Raw genomic sequence first — 23,455 nt, 5'->3', positions numbered from 1 at the left:
TACCTTGAGCTTTCTGGACGAGTACGCTCAAATTTTATAAGAAACTCACTACAAGGAAAAAGATTTAAGTACTCAATGCAAACAATTTAAAAAAAACATTTTGCATCTGTTTAAACATAATTCCAATTCAAAGGTTTTATTTAATTTCAAAGCAGGCAAACCCTACATGCAAGGAAATTAAAACATTATTATGCAAGCTGTTGTCATCTTGCATTCTTGTAAAAGGACCACAAATTCTTGATTAAAAACAAATGCAAAATCGGTAAAAATTGTTTTATTCTTGATTAAACTAGACAGATGACAGCTGAAAATTGTGGATCCAAATACCAAAGGTCGCAAGTGGACTGCTCACCTTATCAATGTTTTGAAAATAAAACGGACAAGTTCGTCATGTTTGCCAATTTAATCAAATCTGCAAACTTCGATTTTACAAACCCTGTTGATTCTTAACAATACCAGATGAGCCTTCGCAACGCTATATTAAAATTAGTCGGAAATGTTTACAGAAAACTTTTAATTGAACAATTATTAAGCAAAATTAATGAGACAAATGCTTGGTAGTAAAAATGAAATCCAGCTGCCAGATTCTGCTATGACAACTTGCTAGCTACAAGAATATTAAATCAGGTATTCATGTGTTTTTGCAGTCTTGTGTGGTACAATTTGTGACCAGCATCAGCACCTTTTGATGCGTTCCTTAGTAAGTAGACATATATTATATAACTAACATCATTCATTCATGTACATTATCGCTTGAATTGCCTTACCTAGTAATACATCTTGACGAAATGAAGTTACTGCAATCGAAGATTGGAAAGAGTCATAAAGACTGATTCGGGTATTGCTTATGTAATGAAATATTTGAACGTCTTTTTATGCTGAAATTTCTTTACATGTTAAGGAGCAAACTTCAATTTTGAAATCTGTGTATCTGTGCCAAGAAGATCATGCTTAGGTACTGTAAAATGAAATTTTGAAAGCATCTCATCAGGTATCTAATATGTGCATCTGTGCCAAGTTGGAAAAACAATAAAGTATGATCATCTGTGCATCTGTGCCTACAAGATCATGCTTAGGTACTGTAAAATGAAATTTTTGAAAAGTTCGCGAGACCCTTTGAAAATCTCATCTCAAAAACGAGAAGTTTTATACCATCTAGAGCTGCTTTGTCTGTGAACTTTCAAACTTGAGGGATAGCCCACTTTTTTGGCAAATGGGGCCTGAAAACAATAGCTAGCGATTAGTACTTTATATTCTAAAAATTAAGAACAGGCTTGCTGGTTCTTATAAAAAAGGAAAGTATTGCACGGCTTTTCTGCAATATAGAATAATATGGATGATACAATGATGTAATGAGCTATGAATATAGTGGTGATGATGGTGATGATGGTGATGATTTGAAATGATTACTGACGATGATGTCAATGATGATTGATTTCAAGAGGTGACCATCGTTTACAATTAATGGTTGCTAATGATTTCTGGTAACAGATAAAGATAATCTTATGATAGCAATGATGATCATATTGATTAGGATGATGATTATGATTTCGGCATTAGTACCAGCCAAGGTTTCCAATTTTGACATGACCAGTTTGGCTTTCGTATTTAAACTGAAATCATTATTATTATCATACCGTTTTACTGCACACAATTTTAACTATGACGATATAGATGCAGCATTTGATATGCATACTTTTCAAGGTTGGGTATCAATTTGGAATTTTGGCAGAAGCCAGGAAACAAACAAGTGGAACACAAACATACAGCTTCAAATAGATTGGCAATCAGCAATCTACTGCTCATCAGAAAAACAATATCAAACATTCTTTGAAAAGCTGGTGACGAAATATCGATGAAAATGGAGCTGAAAGAGACTGCAACTGATCTAACTATCCACTGGCTTGGTAGGATTGCTCGTACCAGATCAAAGACGACGAGACTGTTTTGGGTATCTTTAATGATTGCGTCTCTGGGCATTCTGTTTTCGTTAAGCGGCCTTATGACAATTGAATACTTCCAGTATGGCATACTTATCAAGGAAGGAAGTATCATACCTACAGAGCTAACTTTGCCTGCTGTTACAATATGTGGTCCTATTCTAAGTAAGCAAAAGTTGTTAGAAAATGCAGATGAAATGAATATATCAATAGATTTTGATGAAAGTTCCGCTGCGATTGGAGTAAACAGATACTTTCGCAAGGAAGCAATTCTGCGGAAGTTAGAAAATGAGGAGAATCTCTTGAAGTTAGCCCCTGACGATGAATCACTCTTCTTGAAAAAGCTGCATGCATCTTGCAAGATGGGGATTCACAAGCCATGCAATTTTTCATCGGATTTTCTAAGGTCACTTGTCATCTATAGAGGTTATTGTTACACATACAACCCGAATGGAACAGGCAAAGTGTTTAGTTCTGGGCGTGACGAAGCTGTATCTTTCGTCATGTTTCTCAATATTTCTGACTTTGTGCCGTGGTTTGAGCATGATATGGGTGAGTCCGTTGACATCATTGTGCATAATCACAAAGATTACCCTTTTTTTACTAGCTCTGTGCTTGCGCCAGTCGGGCAGATAACCCAGATAGAAATACGGAAAACAGAAGTAAACAGAAAGGAACAGCCTTATTCATCAGGTTGCACTAATAGAGAAGGGGACCATGCATACTTTCCTGGCTCCTACTCTGTTCTTCAGTGCCAAACTAGCTGCTTTCTTTCAAAAGTATCAAAACAATGCAACAGTCTTGACTTCTTCTCAAATATTTTCATGCCAAAAGATAAGAGAATGCCATTCACGAATGGCAGGAAGCAAACACGTTGTCTTACTCAAGTAATTAAACATCTGAGAGAAGAGAACTATGAATCGTGCAACTGCAAGTTGCCTTGCCATGAAGTCAAGTACGACAAAACTGTCTCTTACTCCAAATGGCCATCAGATGCTGACATACCGATATATAAACAGCTTTTTTCAAAGGCGTTGGACTTGAATGCTAGCGAAGTGACAGATGACTTCGTCAGAAGAAATTTTCTTCGGATTGATGTTTATTATGGTGACATGATGTATAGTATGATTACTGAAGAGGAAAGTTACTCATTCGGGAAACTCATCGGAGATATTGGTGGGTATATGGGACTGCTGGTTGGGGCTTCAGTTTTCTCGTTACTAGAGTTGATTGTTTTAATTGGACAAACGATATTCGCTATGATTGCAACAAGAACACGCAGAGTTAATGTTCCAAACCAACAGGTTTCAACATAAAAGAGTCGCCATGCTGGCCTAAGGAGGACGGACTGAAGTAAACTCTCTCTAAACTCTCAAAACCTTTTTTGAATCTGGTACTCTTGCTGTTACTCTTAAACATTTATTTTGAAAGGCCATTTGCACAAACTTAGATTTAAGTATAAATCTGTGTCAGCTATATCGCATAGATTTGCTACCATTGACATATCTACCGCATATACAATGCCTACCAAAACTACTCGAAACACCCAACAATTTGCGTTGCATTTTATATCTTTCATTCCCTTTCCAAAAAATTACTACTTCCACCCTCTTCCCCCTAGGACAATGTTGATAGTTTAGGCAAATATCATAAGAGAAACTCAAAAGAAAATACTTGCCAGTTTTATAGTAAACAAACATCGTTCCGTGGGGGAGAGGGGGGTTAAAGATTTTGACCTTGCAAACCGACTTCAGTGTTCCAAGACTTTTGGCAGGCATTGTAGGTCAAACGATAAAATTTCGCCCAACATTTCGCCCAACATTTTTTTCGATGTTGGAAGGTGATCCAGCGTTGGTAGTCAAACGATCCAACGTTTCACCCAACCTTTCGCCCAACCTCGTTAACTGGCAGATTGGAACCGACAAATAGGCACGGGTTTATTGTTAGGCTATTTTTAAAAGCTATCTTAGAACAAAGCTTTGTTTCTTTAAATCATAGAAGAAAAATAAATGCAATGATGAGAAATACATTGTAGATTTTGACAATACTGTTGAATACAATCTGTTTTGTTCAACACAAGCATGTTTGTTTTCAACTTCTTCTCAAAATTATACAAAGCATCGACATTGCATGCGAACAGTAACATCTAACATTGGAAGTCAATCAATATATCTAAGAATTCTAACCACTCAGTGTCATATAACCCCTGAACGTCCGTGCTCGATAACATACCTCTAAGATTCGTCTGACTTAATCTTCTATGGAAAATTCTTATGTTCAAAATAGGGCACTCACCAACTGACTGCTTAAAGGCATTCGACATAGATAAGAGTGGCTTACAGCCACTTGATCCCCATGTGTTGACCAATCGAATTAGGCCAAGAGAAAAACATGTGTACAATTTCCGCCTTCCTGCCAATCGGCGAGACACTAGAGTGGTTTCACGTGAGTGGTTTCAAAATTCCTATCAAACGCGCGTGCTCTGATCGAGTTATTTTTGGATTCGCTGTACTTATGCATGTCAAATGCCTTTAACGCTTTCAGGTACCACGCTAGTCACTTCTGTATGTGACACAACATTGACTGGGAACATCATTATTTGAACTTTATGCAACAATATAGAGGTCCTGTATGTAAAGATGTAAAGGCGGACTATTAGTTTTTCTCAGCAATAGTAGAGCGTCGTGGTGGCTTGAAGTGAATTACTATTTCTCTGCTACCTCATTGTTTTATTTCTTTATTAAAAGTTGGTACAATGTGTAGATAGCTAATTAAAACCAACTGACTTAAATTATCATCACATAAATTACATAACTATTATTGCACATGTATCTCTTGCAAAGGTCACAAGTACAATTGAACGTTGTGTATTCTGAGATTTTATTTTGAATAGTTCTAAAGTTGGGAAGGATTTTATTTCGTTTGGGATTAAGTTCTATTTTTGGCTATATATCACAGTAGTAAAACCATATATATTGTAATATAAAGCATTCTAAAAACGGGTGAGTGAGTTTTTCTCGTATTATTCTCAAACAAAAGGTTAAAGACTACCTTTGATTACTGATGGCCAACTCTCTAGATAGATAACATCAAACAAATTAAGCCTACAACCATAAACTAGACTTTAAATACGAACAAATTATCAAATATCTTCCAACTATCTCTTGATCCGATTTAGAATGAAACATTGAGCTGCAACGTAGAACCGTCTTTTTCTTATCATCAAAACATTAGGAGAACAGGATTTAGAATAGTGTACCAAAAGAAAAATTTGGGCGAGTGAAATACCAGGGAAGGACTCGAGCCCAAGGTCGCGCTGCCAAGCATAATCCAAAGCGGTACCCCTTAAACAAACAGCCCCTTCTTTACCAAGTGCGCAGCTCAAGCAGTACAATTTTTTTACAGCTAAAAACTCTCCTGTGTCCCTAATTCTTGCTAAAAATATTGATCTTTTCTTGTAAATCAGGTAATGATTAGTTTCTGGTCTTGGAAAGGTTTTCTGATAAATTTTAAAAGTTGAAAATTGGTGATAAAGTTGAATCAGAAATAATCTGCAACTTTTAAAGGCTGCAGTTGTCAGGTTTAGCATACAGTGATCTTTTGCACTAGGCCTTTGTGTTTCTCTTTTTGCGCTCATATGGAAAAAAAGCCAGCCCGATTAATTGAGATCCCACTGCCTGAGAGGTGGGGTCTCACTGAGGTGGGATGGATTTTTTCCATATAAACGCTGGAAGGTGGGATGAAGCTGGAAAATTGGATGAAATGTTCATATAAACGCGATCAAATTTCGTCCCATTTGGCAGCACACAAGCTGAAAGGTGGGATGATATTCTCCATATACAGCTGGAAGGTGGGATAGAATTTGCATGTAAACATTCGATGATTCCATCCCACTTGCCAGATTACTGGCTGAGAGATGGGATAAATTTCCTCATACAAATAGGCCCCTCAGATCTCAAGTCGAGTAACTACTTTTCAAGTCCAAATTCCGATGAGCCCCACACTGCCAATAATTTCCCAGGCGCAGCTGAACAGGGACGGATTCAAGCAACAATGATTGGCGGGTGGGGGGTGTTAGATACTTATTGGAATTTGTGCCACACCTGACAATGATGGAAACGCCCATTCCAAAAATTTAGCACTTAAGATGCGAATGACACTGGCTTTCAATTAATGCTTTCTGATATTTCATTCTTATTTCATTTTAGTAGATATGCCTTACTGACGCATATTATCAATCCAATTTGCATCATCATCTGCACAATTGCACAAATAAAAAAGGAACCAAGAACATTACCTTGAGGAACCTCTGTTTTTATTCCTTTCCATTCACTTTACTTAAAATAAACCTTTATGCTTTGGCTTTCTCCCAGCAGGTGATCTTGGATAAAAAGCAAAGCTCCTCTACTTTTTCAGTTCAAAATAAACAGATGCCTTGAGAGGAGCGTGCTGTGTTGTTCCATACGAAGTCCGTTAGTGACCCCTGGTTGCCCTTGTCGATTTGAACGATAGCAAACATAAATCTCCTCTTTTCTTTCTTTTCCTTAAAAGTTGGTATTTAAATAAACATTTTTGTTGTTTAACTTTTACCGGTTTTTGCTTTGCCACCAGCACGGCGTGACTTTAATTCCGGTTTGGTTATCAGTATCCACAAGTAAAAGAACCGGAAGATAACCAAAAACGGCTTCGTGAAAGGCGGACCTTAAGAGTGACCTAAAAAGCTAGGCAGAAGGGTCGCAAAGACAGGTCAACGTCAAACCTTGGTTGGGACCCCGAAATTGTCACGATATCGAAGAAAGCATTATGTTTTGTTGTATTCTTAACGATCAAGCTGATGTATTCTTTAGATTATATATGAACATACTTAAATGAATTCATAAATGATTCATGCATGATATCAAATGTCTATCCAAATATGGAAATTGCTTTATTCGTTCTCTCACACATGTGATATTCATTCAATAAGAAATCGAGACACCAATAATTGCACCATATATCTCACTTTCATTAATACAACTTTTTGGGTGATATTTTTCGGCCATATTAAATGGTAGATGCATCTAGTGAAATGGAATTGCCGGTACTTGAATAATGACTGTTCTTTGATTGTAACACCTCCGTAAAGGCACTATTCCTCAACTCATTTCCATGGCCATTCAATTTCCATGGCCATTCAATTTCCCATTGATTGGTCTATACAATAGATCTATCGTCAAGTGTCAAATCGGCAACGTAAATCTAATTCCCAATCATATCGCGCCACAGACCCTATTGGTAACCGTGAACGATGCACTGACAGAACGTTGTGCTTCTAGAACAGAGGTTGGATAGAGAAACCAAGGAGATTCCAATTTTCTGCTCAGTTTCCGAAGAGCAAGCGGTAACAAAATTCGTTGTTATTAACAACTTTAAAGATGGATCAAAGAACAGCAAACGACTTGAAAGAATCAGCAGCGAGTTTGACCATGCATGGATTCGGAAGATTGCTTTCGACCAAATAAAAGGCAATGAGATGCATCTGGTTGTTGCTAATTCTTTTCTTCGTATCACTTGTAATTTTGACAGTGATGCCAACAATTCGGGGCTACTTCAAAAGCCCGTCTTTAACAAAAGAAGAAACTGTCAGGGTATCAGAAATGAAAATGCCAGCCATAACTGTATGCGGACCAAGCTTTAGTAAAGCTAAAGTCACAAAATTCGCAAAAGAGAAAAACATAACCGTCAAATATAACTGGCTTGGACGTATAGACAACATGGAAGACATATTAGGGAGAGCTTTCTATCTAGAAGATATAGCATATGATAACAACACCATGTTTATTATCAACCCTGACGAAAATGACATTGCCATCGAAAGAGTGCTTGTGGCCAACCAAGGCTACTGCTTCAAAGTAAATGCGAATGGAACTGCCATACAAAAATCGGTTGATCTTGGGTTCACCTTCGATATTATTTTATTTGTAAATTTATCAAATGGAGTACATCTTTTTGACTCTCCAACAGACGCCGTTCATGTTATCATACAAGATCACAGACAATTTCCGTCTCTGGATTCTGGGAGAATTCTTGCTCCAATCGGCCATCAGACTTTTATTGAAATGAAAAAGACCGAGATTACGAGGCTTAAACCTCCTTACCCATCAAAATGCACAAATGGCGAAAACATGAAGCTTCTTTTCAAAGGTGACTATACGGTTAGCAATTGCAGACTGTCCTTAGCCAAGTTTCACAAAAATGTTCTTATATCAACGCTTGGCATAACCACCTTTTACCAAAAGCGATGAAAAAGCAACTATCAAGAAATCTAAGCCAAGCTTCATGCTCTTTGATAATTACTGAAAAGGTCCTTGATTCGAATTACGCCTCCTGCAACTGCGAGCTACCGTGTACAGAAACGAAATTTCGCAAGTATTTTTCAACTGCAAAGATGACATCAGAGAACCCAAGGATCCTTAAACACACTGTTGTAATCACCGTCTTCTTTGGTAATATGGAGTATGAGAAAATAACTGAACTTAAAATGTATACTACTGAAAGATTCGTTGGAGAAATTGGAGGCCAGATGGGAATATGGATTGGGGCATCAATTTTTTCTGTATTTGAGCTGATTTATTTGTTCATTCAGTTTGCGGCTGTTTTGTGACGGAAGAAAAGAAGTAAACCTTCTAACCTTGAAAAAGGGATGTCAAAAGAAGTGAATGATTCTGTTTTTTGAAAAGTTTTAGGATACGCCGTATTCCTATTAAGGTTACGGTGAACGTTTTTGACACGATATTTGGGTTTCTCTCCCTAAAAATCAAACTATTAATGGAATTAGATTAAACTATACATCATTCGATGCACAAAAACATGCCGATACCAACCATATTAAAATAATTGGCAAATATGGTAAAATGATACTTTCCAGGCAAATTTATTGCATAAATGAGTGTACCACCTTCAAAAGCTATTTTGTACCCTTGCGTTTTAGGTATAAAAATCTGACTTCTATAAGCAGAAAGCGCAGATCCTAAGCTACCAAATTTTGTCTCAGATTTTTCAAATTGCTCCTCCCCTTGAAACTGTACCCTGTCAAAAATTGGCAAACAATTTTTCTTCCCTCCCATAGCTGTATTTGGCTATAAAGGACGGACCAGAGCAAATACAAAAATTTTGAGACACTTTTTGCTTCACTTTGAGACACTTTGGGACACCCGACATCTGTCCTGGCCGTGTGCAAATTTTGAGCCATTCGATTGGCTCCTTGGGTACACAATAGCTTTTTCGTACCTGTATGTAGAGGATTTGTGAGTCCGGAGAAAACGAGATTTTACTGATCTCGCTTGCAAGGTACACTAGTAAACCACAGTGTAATCCGGGTCAAGACACTAGAAGCTTTAAGATCAATAAGCCTGTTTAAATAAACACGGCCGTACATGGATGTGCCATGAGATATTGTAAATGAGACATGCGACAACCACCGGAAAGCAACGATAATCGGCTTAACAGGTCAAGAGATTTTCAGGCCTCAACTAAAAGTTCTGATAAAGAAATTATGGAAACCTTCGTTTACATGGCATTTTTTCAATTTTCAAGATTTCTGTTAGTTTCAATTTTGGTATCATTGTGTGCCTTGAAAGTTCGGCTACTTGAATGTGAGATAATCGAAAAATGGATGTTTTCATCCAGAAAACGTTTACAGTAACCTTAACGTCATATGGTTCATTTTGCGCAATTCAATCTGGGCTTGGTAGTCACGGCGCTACTCGCAAGCAGCATTTAGTTGCAAAGAAAACAAATTAAGCCCGCTGTAAACGTGATACCTCGCTTATAACAGGCTGTATTCTCGCTAGAGGATATGCCTTGTAATCAATGGGATGTTTTTAATGCATCCCAATTTTATATCAACCCTTTTATCGAAAGGTATTTGTTGTGTAATTGAGTTATCTCTTATTTCTTCATGGTTTTACCCTCCTGTTAAGTTTCTCTTACATATCCTGGAAAATATTTGAAGCGAAATAGAAAAAATAAACTCTCGATCATCCCTTTTTCTCTGAAAGCCAAAAATCTCGCAGTCAAATATCTCGCAGAATTTAACCATTTGACTGCTACATCTTTAATGCACCACATCTGTGAGCATAAACATTTCAATTATCATCATTGAGAACCCTAAGCAAAGGCCGATTGCTTTCTATTTCAGTGTGATATTTCCGTTAACTTCAAACTCGTATATGTATTTATCTTTAGAATTGACTGTGATAGCCTAAACTTCAGAGGGATTGGCAACGATTTCATTGTATTTAAACCAATCAAGGAATTTGTCAATGTTGGTTTTTTGTAATTTTTTATAGTTTCTCAATAGGTGAGCGCTCTGGTCTTTCCCCTGAGTCTTTCACGTTATGCTACGCTTCTTGCACTGCTGTATCTGTTAATTCAAAAGTTTAGTTAGTTTCAAATAACAAAAAGCGAAAACAAGCGAATCTCCTTCTCTCGACTTCATTCTACGCTTACTCGTCTTTCTGTGCAGCACTTTGTCATAAAAATTATTTGTTCTGTTGGTTAGTAGTGAACTTTAGTGGACCATTTAGGACTGTAGAGACCTGGGAGCGAGTTGGTTTTTTAGAAACTTTAGCTAGCACGAGCAAAGAAGGCGACTAGTAGGCTTCTACTGGAGATCCTACCATAATCATTAGTGTGAGGCACAACTCTGTAAGCCTCGAGACTTCAATTTTATTAACAATACAGGTTTTAAAGTTGGTTTCCACATTGTTTATTTTTACGTCTAAAAAGTGCAATGTATGCAGACGCCAACACACCACCGTCAGCCAGCACTACTAGAATTAAAGCCATCGCAACGTATTCAGAACCGGCACAAGGGGCTTTGGTGAGTGTCAAACTTTCCCCTTCCAGGTCACTGGAAAATGATAGAAACCTTCATTTTCAAAGTTGAGCACTTTAGATGTGAATAACACTGGCTTTCAGTCATTGCTTTTTGATAGTCAACTCCTGTTACAGTTAAGTGGATATGCCTTTTTTATATGCATTCTTTCAATTCAATTTGTATCATCATCTGCACAATTGCCCAAAAGAAGGGAACCAAGAATATACCTTGAGGAACCCCTGTTTTTATTCCTTTCCATTCGCTTTACTTAAGATAAACCTTTGCGCTTTGGCTTTCTCCCAGCAGGTGATCTTGGTAAATGCAAAGCACCTCTACTTGTTCAGTTAGAAACAAACAAACGCTATGGAGAGGAGCGTGCAAAGGAGTGGAGTTAGTGACCGCAGATTGTCCTTGTTGATTCGTACGATAGCAAATCTCCATTATAAGTGCTTACTTGAATTGAAATTTATTTTTGCTTTACTTTGCGCCTCGTTTACATAACATTGGACTCAACAAAATATGGTGTTCAAACGACCCAACATTTCACATAAAGTTCATAACAGAATACTTCTTTCTGGGCAGAAAGTTTCAACCAGGTGTCAAAGACTGCTCTTTTTCTCCTCTCTTCTTTCTTTTCCTTAAAAAATTGGTTTTTAAGTAAGCATTTTTGTCGTTTACTTTTTACCTTCTATGGCTAAATACCAAAAACAAAATGTTGGGTAAAATGTTTGACCGTGACTTGAGGTGCTCTTTTGGGGGTCTTGGTGAAGGGTCTTTCTCTAAAAGCTAAGCTTTTTGCCTCAACAGACAATGATCCAGACAACCTATTTGGAACTGTTGCAAAAAATAGAATGCGAAGCGAAGTACTTCGGATCGGCCTTTTGCTTCGCCACTAGCACGGCGTGACTTAAATTCCGGTTTGGCTTTCAGTATCCATAAGTTAAAGAACCGGAAGTGAACCAAAACACGGCGTCATGTAATTCAGGCCCCAAGGTTTATACAAAAACGTACGCAGAAATGTTACATAGAAAGACTGATATCAAACCTTATGACGTTTGGTTATGTTAAAAAACCGATTAAGCTGATGTACTCTATAGATCTTATATGAAAATTCTTGTGTGAATTCGTAAATGATTCATGCATGATATTATGATATCATATTCATATAAGAAAATTTCGTTATTTATTCTATAACACATATTGTATTCATTCAATTAGAAATCGAGGCACCAGTAATTGCACCATTACATCTCACCGTCATAAACACAATTTTTGGGTATTTTTATACAAAATTCATGGCAAACGTACCTAATTAAATGGATTTCCCGGTATTTGAAAATAACATGTTTTTTTTCATTAATTTATTCATGTGAAGGTTCCCTTTGATCATTATAATACCTGCTTTATCGCAATCTACCCCACCGAATTTCGATTGCCATTTAGATTTCCATTTTTGGACCATATAATAGACCTATTGTTACATATCCGATCGGCAACGTGAATCTGATTCTTAACGTTAAAGGCATTGAGTCCTGGTAAATAGGAAGCGTATACCCAAGGAAGAGTCATTATGATAGCTTCGCTAATCGGATTGGCTGTCAAGCAAACTGCACACACAATATTGTAAGTGCTCTTTGTTCCGCCGTTTCTAAAGGTTCTTTCTTTTTCTCTCTTTTCTCTTGCTCTCTACAAAAGATTTCAAAACTTCTTTCCCCATTTGTACCTTCAAAAGCCAAAAAGGCTTTTCAAATGCCTTTCGCTTTCGACAAAGAATGTCTGATCACATGTAAACAAACTTATCACATGGAAACAGACAAACCCCCCGCGGAGAACCAGTATTTACTATGACTAAATGCCTTTAACTCTAGAGTACAAGTGCACAGTTGTGCCGTTGCTAGCCCTGAACGTTGACTGGCGGGAGGTAGTGCCTCTACAGAGGTTGAATAGAGATACCAAGAAGATTCCAATAATCTGCTCAGTTGCAGAGACCCGAAGGAAAGAGCAAGCGGTAACAAAATTCGTTGTTATTAACAAGTTCAAAGATGGATCAAAGAACAGAAATTGACTTGAAAGAATCAGCAGCGAGTTTGACCATGCATGGATTTGGAAGATTGCTAATCACCAAGTCAAAAGCAATGAGATGCATCTGGCTGTTGCTAATGCTTTTCTTTGTATTGCTGTTGGTTTTATCAGTGGTGCCAACAATACGAAGATACTTCAAAAGCCCATCTTTAACAAATCTGGAAACAGTCAGGGTCGCTGAAATGAAAATGCCAGCCATAACAGTATGCGGACCAACATTAAGCAAATACCGGGTCAAGCAGTTCGCTGAAAAATCTAATATTACCCTGGAAAAGGACAAGTACGGGCAAATCAGCAACTTAAAGGAAATTTTATCAAAAATTGATTCTCCTGCAGAACTTGCATACGACACTAGCACCTTCATAATTAAACCGAAATCTGGCTTGGAAAGATTAAGTATCGAGTACCGTGGCTATTGCTACAAAATAAATTCAAATGGAACATTTATTCAACCAATAGAAGGCTCCGACAACTCACTTGAAGTTATCTTGTTTCTCAATGTGTCAGATGGCATGTCCATTGCATCACGTCAACCTGGTGACTCTGTTGAGGTAATTATTCAAGACGACAAACAATTTCCATCTCTGGATTCTGGGACAGTTCTCGCCCCTGTTGGTCATTTGACACAAATAGAGATTAAGAAAACAGAGATTCAAAGGCTCAAACCCCCGTACCCTTCAAAATGCACAAATGGCCAAAACATGAAGTTGCTGTTCAAAGGAGAATATACAATCAGTAACTGCAGACTATCTTGCTTTCTTTCGAAGGTTGTTCACAAATGTAAGACGATATATCACTTTTACAATCTTCTTTTGCCGAAAAAGATGAGAAAACCACCTAGTAGCAGAGAGGATGATTTTCTTTGTCAGGACAACATAGAAGAAACACTGAGAAGCGAGAAATATGCTTCTTGTGGATGCAGATTGCCATGCAATGAAATTAGGTTTCGTAAAAGTGCTTCATTTTCAGAATGGCCGTCAACACGAGATCTTGCAAGGGTCTTAGTTGAGAGTAACCTGACAGGCAAATTTATTCGTGACAACTATATTGCCATCAATGTTTTTTTTGGTGATATGGAATATCAGAAAATAACTGAAATTCCGATGTACACGCTTGATAAACTAATTGGAGAAATCGGAGGCCAGATGGGAATCTGGGTTGGTGCATCCATCTTTTCTTTGCTTGAGCTGATTTATTTATTTGTGCTGTTCGTAAGATTCTCCTGGAGAAAGAAGAGAGCCTTTAACCTTGATAAAAGTAGTGCGGTAGAAGAACAGTGATTCTCTTCATTAAATAACATGGAACATTGTAAAAAAGTAAAAGTTTTTCTTCAGCTTCTTGAGATTAAACAAATCTTTAAATTAAGGCCCTTGTGGGCCAATGGTCCTTTACTTGTGCCAAATGGCCTATCCGTAACATTTTGTGACAAAGGCACGAGAAAAGCACATATTGATGCATTTTTGCTTGCATCGTTGTGTTATATTATTGAAATAAGCTCCTAACATAAGCAATTTTCGTAGCTGTTCTTAGTCATTGTCTAAATCTATTTTTATGCATCGTAGGGAAAGATGTCCGGCGTTGTTGAGTATGTTTTCGAAAATACTGCCAAGCGGGTGGAGTTCGGGGGGTTGGGTGGTGGTGGGGGGCTCAGCGGGCTTAAAAGTAGCCCTCGCCTTCTTTTTGCTATTGTTTTTTTAAAAATGTTAACCATTTATACACATGCAATATACATGTAGGTTAGAATTTTACCCTCTACCAACCTCAACAAGTAGCTTCAAATGTCAGGGGAATCACGCAAACATGCCTGGTAAAGTAGAATTGTGGAAGATTAGAAGAGAAAAGTTTTTCGTGTTTTTAAATCGTTGTTGAGAATCAGCTGATGTAAAGAAGCACTTGAAGAAATAACTTGGTCTCTGTCTTTTGTCTCTCTGTGGATCCCCATTTGTATCTATCTCCGATGCAATACTGTTTCTCTGGATTGTTTTATCTGACGATCGCTTTATTGTTTTGCTTTAATGCTTTAAAGGTGCGAGCATGGCTCAGTGATTAGGTCCCTGACATGTCTACTTTTCCCCCTAGAGTGAGGAGAGTCGCCAGCTCTCTGTAATCTCAGACGTAGGAATCACGGGGTGAGGTCACATCGAGAGGAAGGACCAGGACACTGCTTGTGCTTTTCAGTGTCCTAAAACCACTTTAAGAAGCTAGGTAGCAAACAATACAATATGTTTTGCTAATGCATTATGATATTGGTATAAGGCGTGGTTCAAACGTCGTGCTTCTCATGTGCCGAACCTAGCTCGAGAATTAAGTACATGAGGGGCGCGACGTTTTAATCAATTTGGTATGGCAGATTTAGTTAGGAGCGGCAGACTAGTTTGGATCGGCAGAGCTTGCCGAGCTGCACGGCTCCAGCACGGCACGGTTTCAAGCGTCGAACTTGTCATGTACCGAACTCAATGCATAATTATATTTAATTTATTTTCCTTCCCAAAATTCATTTCTTTCTTGGAGGGCGCCTGCGTTTCAAACAAATATTTGAGATTGTGCGCCTCAACCAAGATACTTCATGTAACAATCTTAAAACCCATTTGGCGCGACATGATTAAATTCGACGTTTGAAACGGGAGTCGCGCTAAACATGCTCAAGTGTCGCTCCAAACAGAGTTGAGTTCGGCACATGATAAGTGCGACGTTTGAACCAGGCCTTAGTCTCTCCTCGTTACTTCTGCTCTTTTATCTTGCTCTCCTCTTCTTTTTCCCTGTTCTTCTTTATTGCCACTCATCTTCATACATCTGATCTGTCCTTCTGAAGAATAACTGCCCTATTGCCTATAGGAATCTTGGTCAAATATTTTTTTTTGGCTTGAAAAGCAGTTAAACACTATAAAGCTCGAGCTTTGAATTCTGGGACTAAATTTAGTAACAATGCTAGGTATTCCTTAAATACGAGCAGGGTTATTGGTAGTAAGTCAAGATGTTCCGGGGAATGTTGATGGCGGTGCACAAATACAACAAGGCATTGAATGTGAATGTCTCTCGGATTTTGCGGACCAGCCATTGTTGATTGTTCAGTTCAGGTAAGACATCATCTCTTGAAAGATATGCTTGTAAATTGAGGATTTTTTGTTCAAATAACCAATGCTATGAGTTAACAACTTTTATCATAGTGATCTACCTCAAAATGTCAGTAAAACATCTACTTTTCAGGAATTTAAAATCTCCAAAGTAAACGCGATGCAATATTTAAGAACATTTAACGTTAACTGTGTGTTTTCCAAGAACAGAATAGCACATTTTCAAAGCTACGATACGGCAATCAACGGAATTTCCTGTTGTAAAAACCACTCAACCTTCCGTTAAGATTCAAGTAGCTAAATTTGATTTCTGCTTTATTTTCAATCCTTTGAATACAGAGAGATGCATTGAAAACATCTCCAAATTCCCTTCTATTTAAAGTGTCTTGAGAAGAAAAGAACGTTGAATACAAAATTCAAAATCAATGAATACAATCTTTAGAAAATTGTCCTGCTGTTTCAGTAGCTAGGCTTTTCTGTAACTTTACTTAGCTCGTCTTCCGTGAATTGATATCTCTCTATTGGTAGTTTATTAGCTTTACGTTGCCGATTTGACACTTAACGATAGATCTACTGTATAGTCCAATCAATGGGAAATTGAATGGCCATGGAAATTGAATGGCCATGGAAATCAATTGTCTTTATAGTGCCTTTGCGGAGGTGTTACAATGAACGAACAATCATTATTCAAGTACCGGCAATTCAATTTTACTAGATGCATCTGCCATTTAATATGGCCGAAAAATACCACCCAAAAAGTAGTATTAACGAGAGTGAGATATATGGTGCAATTACTGGTGTCTCGATTTCTAATTGAATGAATATCACATGTGGGATAGAACGAATAAAGAAATTTCAATATTTGGATAGACATTCAATATCACGCATGAATCATTTACGAATTCATTTAAGTATGTTCATATATAATCTAAAGAATACACCAGCTTTATCGCTTTATAATGTAGCCAAACGTCATAATGTTTGATGTTAGCCCCTTCATGCAACCCTTCTACCTAGCTTTTTGTTTCACACTTACAGGTAATAAGTCTATATAGAAGGGTTGCGTATACCCAACTTGTCAAGTAACATCCAAATATTGGTTTGCGATTGGTCAGTATTGCAAAACTACTCACATGAACAGCTTACCTCGCAGCAGAGTAGACAAACAGAACTACCGTAATGGCTGGGAAGTTGAAATCGAAAAACACATGTTTCTGAAAACCCCCGCAGAGTTGCTTGCTTTAGCTTGACACATTACCTTTAGGGCCGGACGTACACGACGACGTATTGGGTTAACTTCTGGTTCTTTACTTATGAATACTGAAAGCCAAACCAGAATTAAACCGGTACCGGAATTAAAGTCACGCCGTGCTAGTGGCGAAGTGAAAACCGACCTGAAGTACTTCGCTGCGCATTCTATTTTGCGTAACAGCTCTGAATTGGTTGTCTGCATCATTTTCTTTCGATGCAACGAGCTTAGTGTTTAGAGAAAGATCCTTCACCAAGACACTAAACAGCTTCCCAAGTCACGGTCAAGCGATCAAACATTTTACCCGACATATTTTTTTGGTATTTAGGCAGAGAAAGTAAAAACTAAACAACAAAAATATGTTTATTTGTAGACTCATTTTGTTGGGTCCAATGTTATGTAAACAAGACGCGAAGCAGAGCAAAAATGAATTTCAATTCCAGTAACCACTTTTAATGGAGACGTGACCAGACCTGTCAACTCTCACGGTTTTGCCAGGAGACTCCAGGTTTTGCTTGCTTTCTCCCGGTCTCCCGGTTTTTTATGATTTTCTCCCTGTTTTTCCTTGTCCTTCAGCAAAGGTTTTCTTATAGCAAAAACGATTGAAATGACTTTCTTCTCGACAAAGTTTTTTGTCAGTGTTTTCAAATCAACAAAAACGTTAAAAGCCAGTGGGAAGACGCTACCCATGATAATTCTTGTCATTTAATGTTTGTCAAAAATGACATTTTTGACAGGTATGTTGTCTATAAATTCAACAAATTCTAGGGATCTCCCTGTTTTGTGGGCAAATTTCCCTGTTTTTCTCAACAAAAAAACTGAAATCTCCAGGTTTTGAAAATTTTCGGTTGACAGGTCTGCGTGCTATCGTTCAAATCGACAAGGGCAACCTGGGGTCACTAACTCAACTCCTTTGCGGACTTCATGAAGGTTATGGAACACAGGAAGTTTTGCTTTTTATCCAAGATCGCCTGCTGGGAAAAAGCCAAAGCATAAAGGTTTATCTTAAGTAAAGTGAATCGAAAGCTGTAAAAACAGGGGTTCTTCAAGGTACTATTTTTGGTTCCTTTCTCCTGTGCAATTGTGCAGATGATAATACAAATTGAATTGATAGAATGCATATAAGAACGGCATTTCCACTTAAAGGCAATCTGTCATGACGTTGATTGGTTATAAGAACAAAGGGATTTCTATTGTTTCCAGTCCCCCTTTAATTTATCGCATTGTAAAAAATATGGCGGAGCGCTGGAATCGTGTTTTGGCTATTGTTCCAGCTATTGCTCTCGTTAGCATGACAACGAGACCGATTGCCTTTAACTATAACAGGAGTTGACTATGAAAAAGCAATGATTGAAAGCCAGTGTTAATCACATCTAAAGTGCTTAACTTTGAAAATAAAGGTTTCCATCATTTTCCAGTGACCTGGAAGGGGAAAGTTTGACACTCACCAAAGCGTCTTGTGCCGGTTCTGAATACGTTGCGATGGCTTCAATTCTAGTAGTGCTGACTGACGGTGGTGTGTTGGCGTCTGAATACATTGCCCTTTTTAGACGTAAAAATAAACAATGTGGACACCAACTTAAAAACCTGTATTGTTAATAAAATTGAAGTCTCGAGGCTTACAGAGTTTTGCTTCACACTAATCATTTTGGTAGGATCTCCGGTAGAAACCTAAATGTCACCTTCTTTGCTCGTGCTAGCTAAAGTTTTTAAAAAACCAACCCGGTTCCAGGTTTCTATTGTCCTAAATTGTCCACTAAAGTTTACTAGTAATTAAGAGAAAAAATAATTTTTATGATAAAGTGCTTTACAGAAATACGAGTAAATTTAGAGCATAGTCGAGAGAAGGATTTTCGCTTTTTTTGTTACTTGAAACGAACTTAACTTTTAAATTAACAGATACAGCGGTGCAAGCAGCTTAGCATAACGTGAAAGACTCAGGGGAAAGTCCAGAGCGCTCAGCAAATACTGAATAACTATTACAAATTACAGAAACCAACACTGACAAATTGATAGGTTTAAATCAAATTAAATTACTGAAAATCTCTCTGAAGTTTAGGCTATCACAGTCGATTCTAAAGATAAATGCATATACTAGTTTGAAGTTAACGGAAATATGCCACTGAAATTGAGAGTAATCTGCTTTTCTTAGGGTTCTCGATGATGATAATTTAAATGTTTATGCTCATAGATGTGGTGTATTAAAGATGTAGCAGCCAAATGGTTAAATTCTGTGAGATTTTTGACTGCGAGATTTTTGGCTTTAAAAGAAAAAGGGATGATCTAGAGTTCATTTTTAGTTATTTCGCTTCAAATATTCTCCAGGATATGTAAGAGAAACTTAACAGGAGGGTAAAACCATGAAGAAACAAGAGATAACTTAATTCCACAACAAATACCTTTCGGTAAAAGGGTTGATATGAAATTGGGATGCATTAAAAACATCCCATTGATTACAAGGCAGATTTTCTTGCGAGAATACAGCCTGTACGCCATATCCTTTCGACAATACGACGATAGGACGGCAAAAGCTGCAGCCGTGGCTGAGCTTGCTGATGCTCTTAGTGCCACGAGCGGGTACTACTGCTCTCAATTATTTGTAAACGTATTTGGATAAACACGAACAAGATTTCTCTCTAATTGAACTAACAACTGCACTTCTATTAATATATCCTTTCAGCAGCGTGGGTTGCCTATAAAGCTAAAAATCTCGAACGATCTAGGTTTTACTATCTACTAGCAACTAACAGTAAAACAGATAACACACAAATTGTGCATAAAACCCATGTGTTCGGTTCTTTATAGTACAAAAGAGAATAAAATTAAATAAGTCGCTTAATTTAGGCCAAGCTAAATCCACAATTTTGGGCCTAATTTTTTGCCATTAGATGTGGCCTGGTTAAATCAAAGCTGGCAATATTTTTCATTGTTTTTGTCTAAATTTTCCCATCCTGTAATTTTTGAGGATTTCCAGGCACATGCATGGGTTAAAAAAAATTTGATTGTTAATTTCTGGTCATTTTTATCGAGGCTCATTACGAGGTGGAGACCAAAAGTCATTGGCCAAGGCAGAAAAAATCGCAAGTGTTCAGGGGAAAATATTTAGTCGCCAGCGACAAAAATCGCCGTCGTTGGCGACAAAAATCGCTAGTGTGCGCTAGGCTTAAATGCTGCTTGCGAATAGCGCCGTTACTACCAAGCCCAGATTGAATTGCGCAAAATGAACCATATGACGTTAAGGTTACGGTAAACGTTTTCTGGATGAAAACATCCTTTTTTCGATTATCTCACATTCAAGTAGTTGAACTTTCAAGGCACACAATGATACCAAAATTGAAACTAACAGAAATCTTGAAAATGGAAAAAATGCCATGTAAACGAAGGATTCCATAATTTCTTTATCAGAACTTTGAGTTGAGGCCTGAAAATCTCTTGACCTGTTAAGCCGATTATCGTTGCTTTGCGGTGGTTGTGGTCGCATGTCTCATTTACAATATCGCATGGCACATCTATGTATCCCACTGATCTAAAAAAAAAGACTGGATCGAGCAACCAGCGCTTTGTTGTGAAGCACCATTGAAAACAGCCGGCGCCATGACAGTGTGACCCAAACGAGCTGTGGAATGACTTGGGGCTTAGTAAAATATTACTATAAATTTCGGAACGAAATCTTCCGCTTTACATGAACGAAGGTAAGTTTCTATCAAGAAAGCAGTTTTGTTTTGTTTATTTTCTAACCAAACTGATAAACTAGAGATATTTCTAGTGAATAACCCTTTGGCGACTCAATCAGCGAAACAGAGAAATTTGATTTTATTCGTTTACTTTTAGATATGTTAACTAGATTGAGGCGGCCTAAAGCGATTTTAACTTGGGTGCTAAAAACCAAAACATGCTTATTCACCTTTGGAAAATATGGGGATTTAATTGTTGCAAATCTTACCGTGTGTGTGCATAGGCAGATAACCAACCTAGTAGATTTGGTGGTTTTTAAAAAAACCGTTTAATTTGGGCACCAGTTAAAGACAAATGTCTTCTGGTGCTTGAACAAGACAAGCTTGCTCAGTTTCTTTCGAATTTTTGGCCCAGATGCTTCTTGATTTTTTGACTTTCCCAGATGGTGGAACCGTATCTTGCAATAACACTTGATGATTCCTGAAATTAAAGCAAAGACATGACTATCTCCAACTGAGCATTCAAGCATGTGATCGTCTAGTTCTCTGAAAACTTTTGAAATATCAAGGTCTTGCAGAACAGACAAAGCAATGGCATCTGGAATTCCTTTCTGAACTGGTAGGTTCCCTTTTGTTGTTGCAAGCATTCTTTGGAATCGGCGCTCTGTTTCATTGCATATTAAAATTGTGCTGGCTGAAGCTTTAAAGAGACCACCCCTGTCTTTCATTTTCATGAAATTAGTTGGTGGGTTGCCAGAGATGGAACCAAGTGCATCACAACATGTCATGCAAGCATTCAATTTCTTAACCATCTTGACAACATAACCAGCTATGTATGAAATTGCAGCCTCTTTGTATTCTGACAACAATGCCATATTTGGTGTGTCACTGTAGTCATGGTCTTCTTGCAATGTAGGTCTTTCAGTAAGATCATATTTCTTTATAAGTGCCACATTTGTTAGTGAAAGCTGTTGTCCTGATACTGTGCATGTGTCACCAACTACATACAGTATGCTTGTTTTGTCCTGCTCATCACAGTTCCCACGACCTCCTTGTATGGCACTTCTCATTAGCAGCCTTTTATATGCTGCAGTGAATTGCTCTGTAGTTGGATTGTTGTTACAACCTCCAGCAGAACGAATAGCTCCAAAAAATAACTCTAAATGATCTTGGCTGAACTTGTACATCAGAAGGTATTTTAATGGTGCAGCTGCATCTTCAACCAGTGTCTTGAATAACATTTGTGTGCTCCTGATTGCAACTAGAAATCCTATAAAGCCAGTTTTCCTTTGTGTCTCATACATATGCTTACCTGTTGTATTTTTTAGACCACAAATGTAATCAAAGGCTTCTTCAAGAAATTGGTTCCAATAATCCTTGTTGTTGAATCTAAGAGCTGATTTGAAACCCTTGGCAAGAGGACTCCTGGAGTTGAGCACATCAAAAAGCCTATCAAAAACTCGAATAAACTTGACAGTGGCTGAGGAACCCTGAAATTGTTGCAGCTTGAGAACATTGGCACAATATTCAATAGCATCAGCAACACTAGAGCTAAACGTCTGTGCCGCAAGATTTACTTTCATTTTTTGTTGTCTCCAATGGATATGTGATGCCTTGAGTTTGTTACCAAGTCTTAAACCCTCTGACTCCTGTAGCTTGTGAAGAGCCTCTACATATTGCCATGAGATTTTGTTGTTGTTGTGATCAACAAGAATGCCACCCTCAGCAAGGGTGTTACGAACAAGCTTAAGCATATGGCAAACATCTAAGAATATGGTGACCTCATGTTGAGAATCTATGGGGTGGGGGAAACTTGGTCGCAAAGATGCAGGAACAAAACTGGCACCAAGCTCTGCTGCCATTTTGAAATGACAGGATGGACCATCAAATGTTACAGAGACAACACGAGCACCAGTATCCCACAACCTCTGGAGACATACATTAACAAGATTAGCACGTTCACTGCCACTTAGCCCATCAACAAAAAAATAGCCACAAGGAACTTTCCAGTGCCCATTGACACAAACAGCCATCAAAACCAATGCATCTTTCGCCAAAGGAGCAGTGTCATCTAGCTCAGCACCATTACCCAAGTCAACATATCCTGAGTAATTGGTACCATTCCATGTAACCTGTTTCCTAATTGACATCTCATCCAGCATTAAAGCAATTACTACCCTATTGCCCTTAACTGCTGCTGTTTCAACCTTTGCTTTTATAGCATCAAACGCAGGCTTAGTAAATCCTGGCTGTGCTGGAATTTTGCCATACCATCTTCGAATTTGAGCTTGGTGTGGGAGGGCAAGGTTAAATGCTTTCCTTACAAACTCGTAAGCCTTGGCAGAATAAAATTGCAAAGTCAAAGCAAATGATTGCAATTGGGCTGGATACTTGCACCCTCTCCTGTTTTTGCCAGAAAGAATCCTCTTCATCAATGCAAGCTGGACACCAGAAAGAGACTGTTTCAGTTGCTCTTCACAGTTTTCAGAGATGAAATTCCTCTTCCTGAGCTCCTTGACAACAGCCTTCAAAGACTTTGTTTTTGCTGCCAGACGTCTAGACTTTTGTTTGGCTAC

The 23,455-nt window shown here is 38.0% G+C and overlaps 4 protein-coding genes across 4 annotated transcripts in view; 3 read left to right on the top strand and 1 right to left on the bottom strand.

The window, feature by feature from the left end:
• Positions 1-23,455, bottom strand: part of LOC135695619 (CD151 antigen) — a 133,170-nt gene that overhangs the window by 27,015 nt on the left and 82,700 nt on the right. The gene's annotated exons all lie outside the window — the stretch shown is intronic.
• On the top strand, positions 561-6,120 carry LOC148960563 (degenerin del-1-like). Its single transcript, XM_089109582.1, has 2 exons — positions 561-700; positions 1,705-6,120. The coding sequence occupies exon 2, from the start codon at positions 1,856-1,858 to the stop codon at positions 3,254-3,256; it is 1,401 nt and encodes a 466-aa protein (XP_088965708.1). The 5' UTR covers positions 561-700; positions 1,705-1,855; the 3' UTR covers positions 3,257-6,120.
• On the top strand, positions 7,508-8,583 carry LOC148960562 (acid-sensing ion channel 1-like). Its single transcript, XM_089110443.1, has 2 exons — positions 7,508-8,134; positions 8,284-8,583. Exons 1-2 carry the CDS (start codon positions 7,508-7,510, stop codon positions 8,581-8,583), a joined length of 927 nt encoding a protein of 308 aa, XP_088966569.1.
• LOC135695532 (epithelial sodium channel subunit beta-like) lies at positions 12,843-14,162 on the top strand. Its single transcript, XM_089110441.1, has one exon. The coding sequence runs from the start codon at positions 12,843-12,845 to the stop codon at positions 14,160-14,162; it is 1,320 nt and encodes a 439-aa protein (XP_088966567.1).

Source organism: Rhopilema esculentum, chromosome 2, assembly GCF_057945365.1.
Source record: "Rhopilema esculentum isolate cy_ngs chromosome 2, ASM5794536v1, whole genome shotgun sequence".
In the NCBI taxonomy this organism is placed as follows: Eukaryota; Metazoa; Cnidaria; class Scyphozoa; order Rhizostomeae; family Rhizostomatidae; genus Rhopilema; species Rhopilema esculentum.
This window is presented reverse-complemented; position numbering and strand designations above follow the sequence as displayed.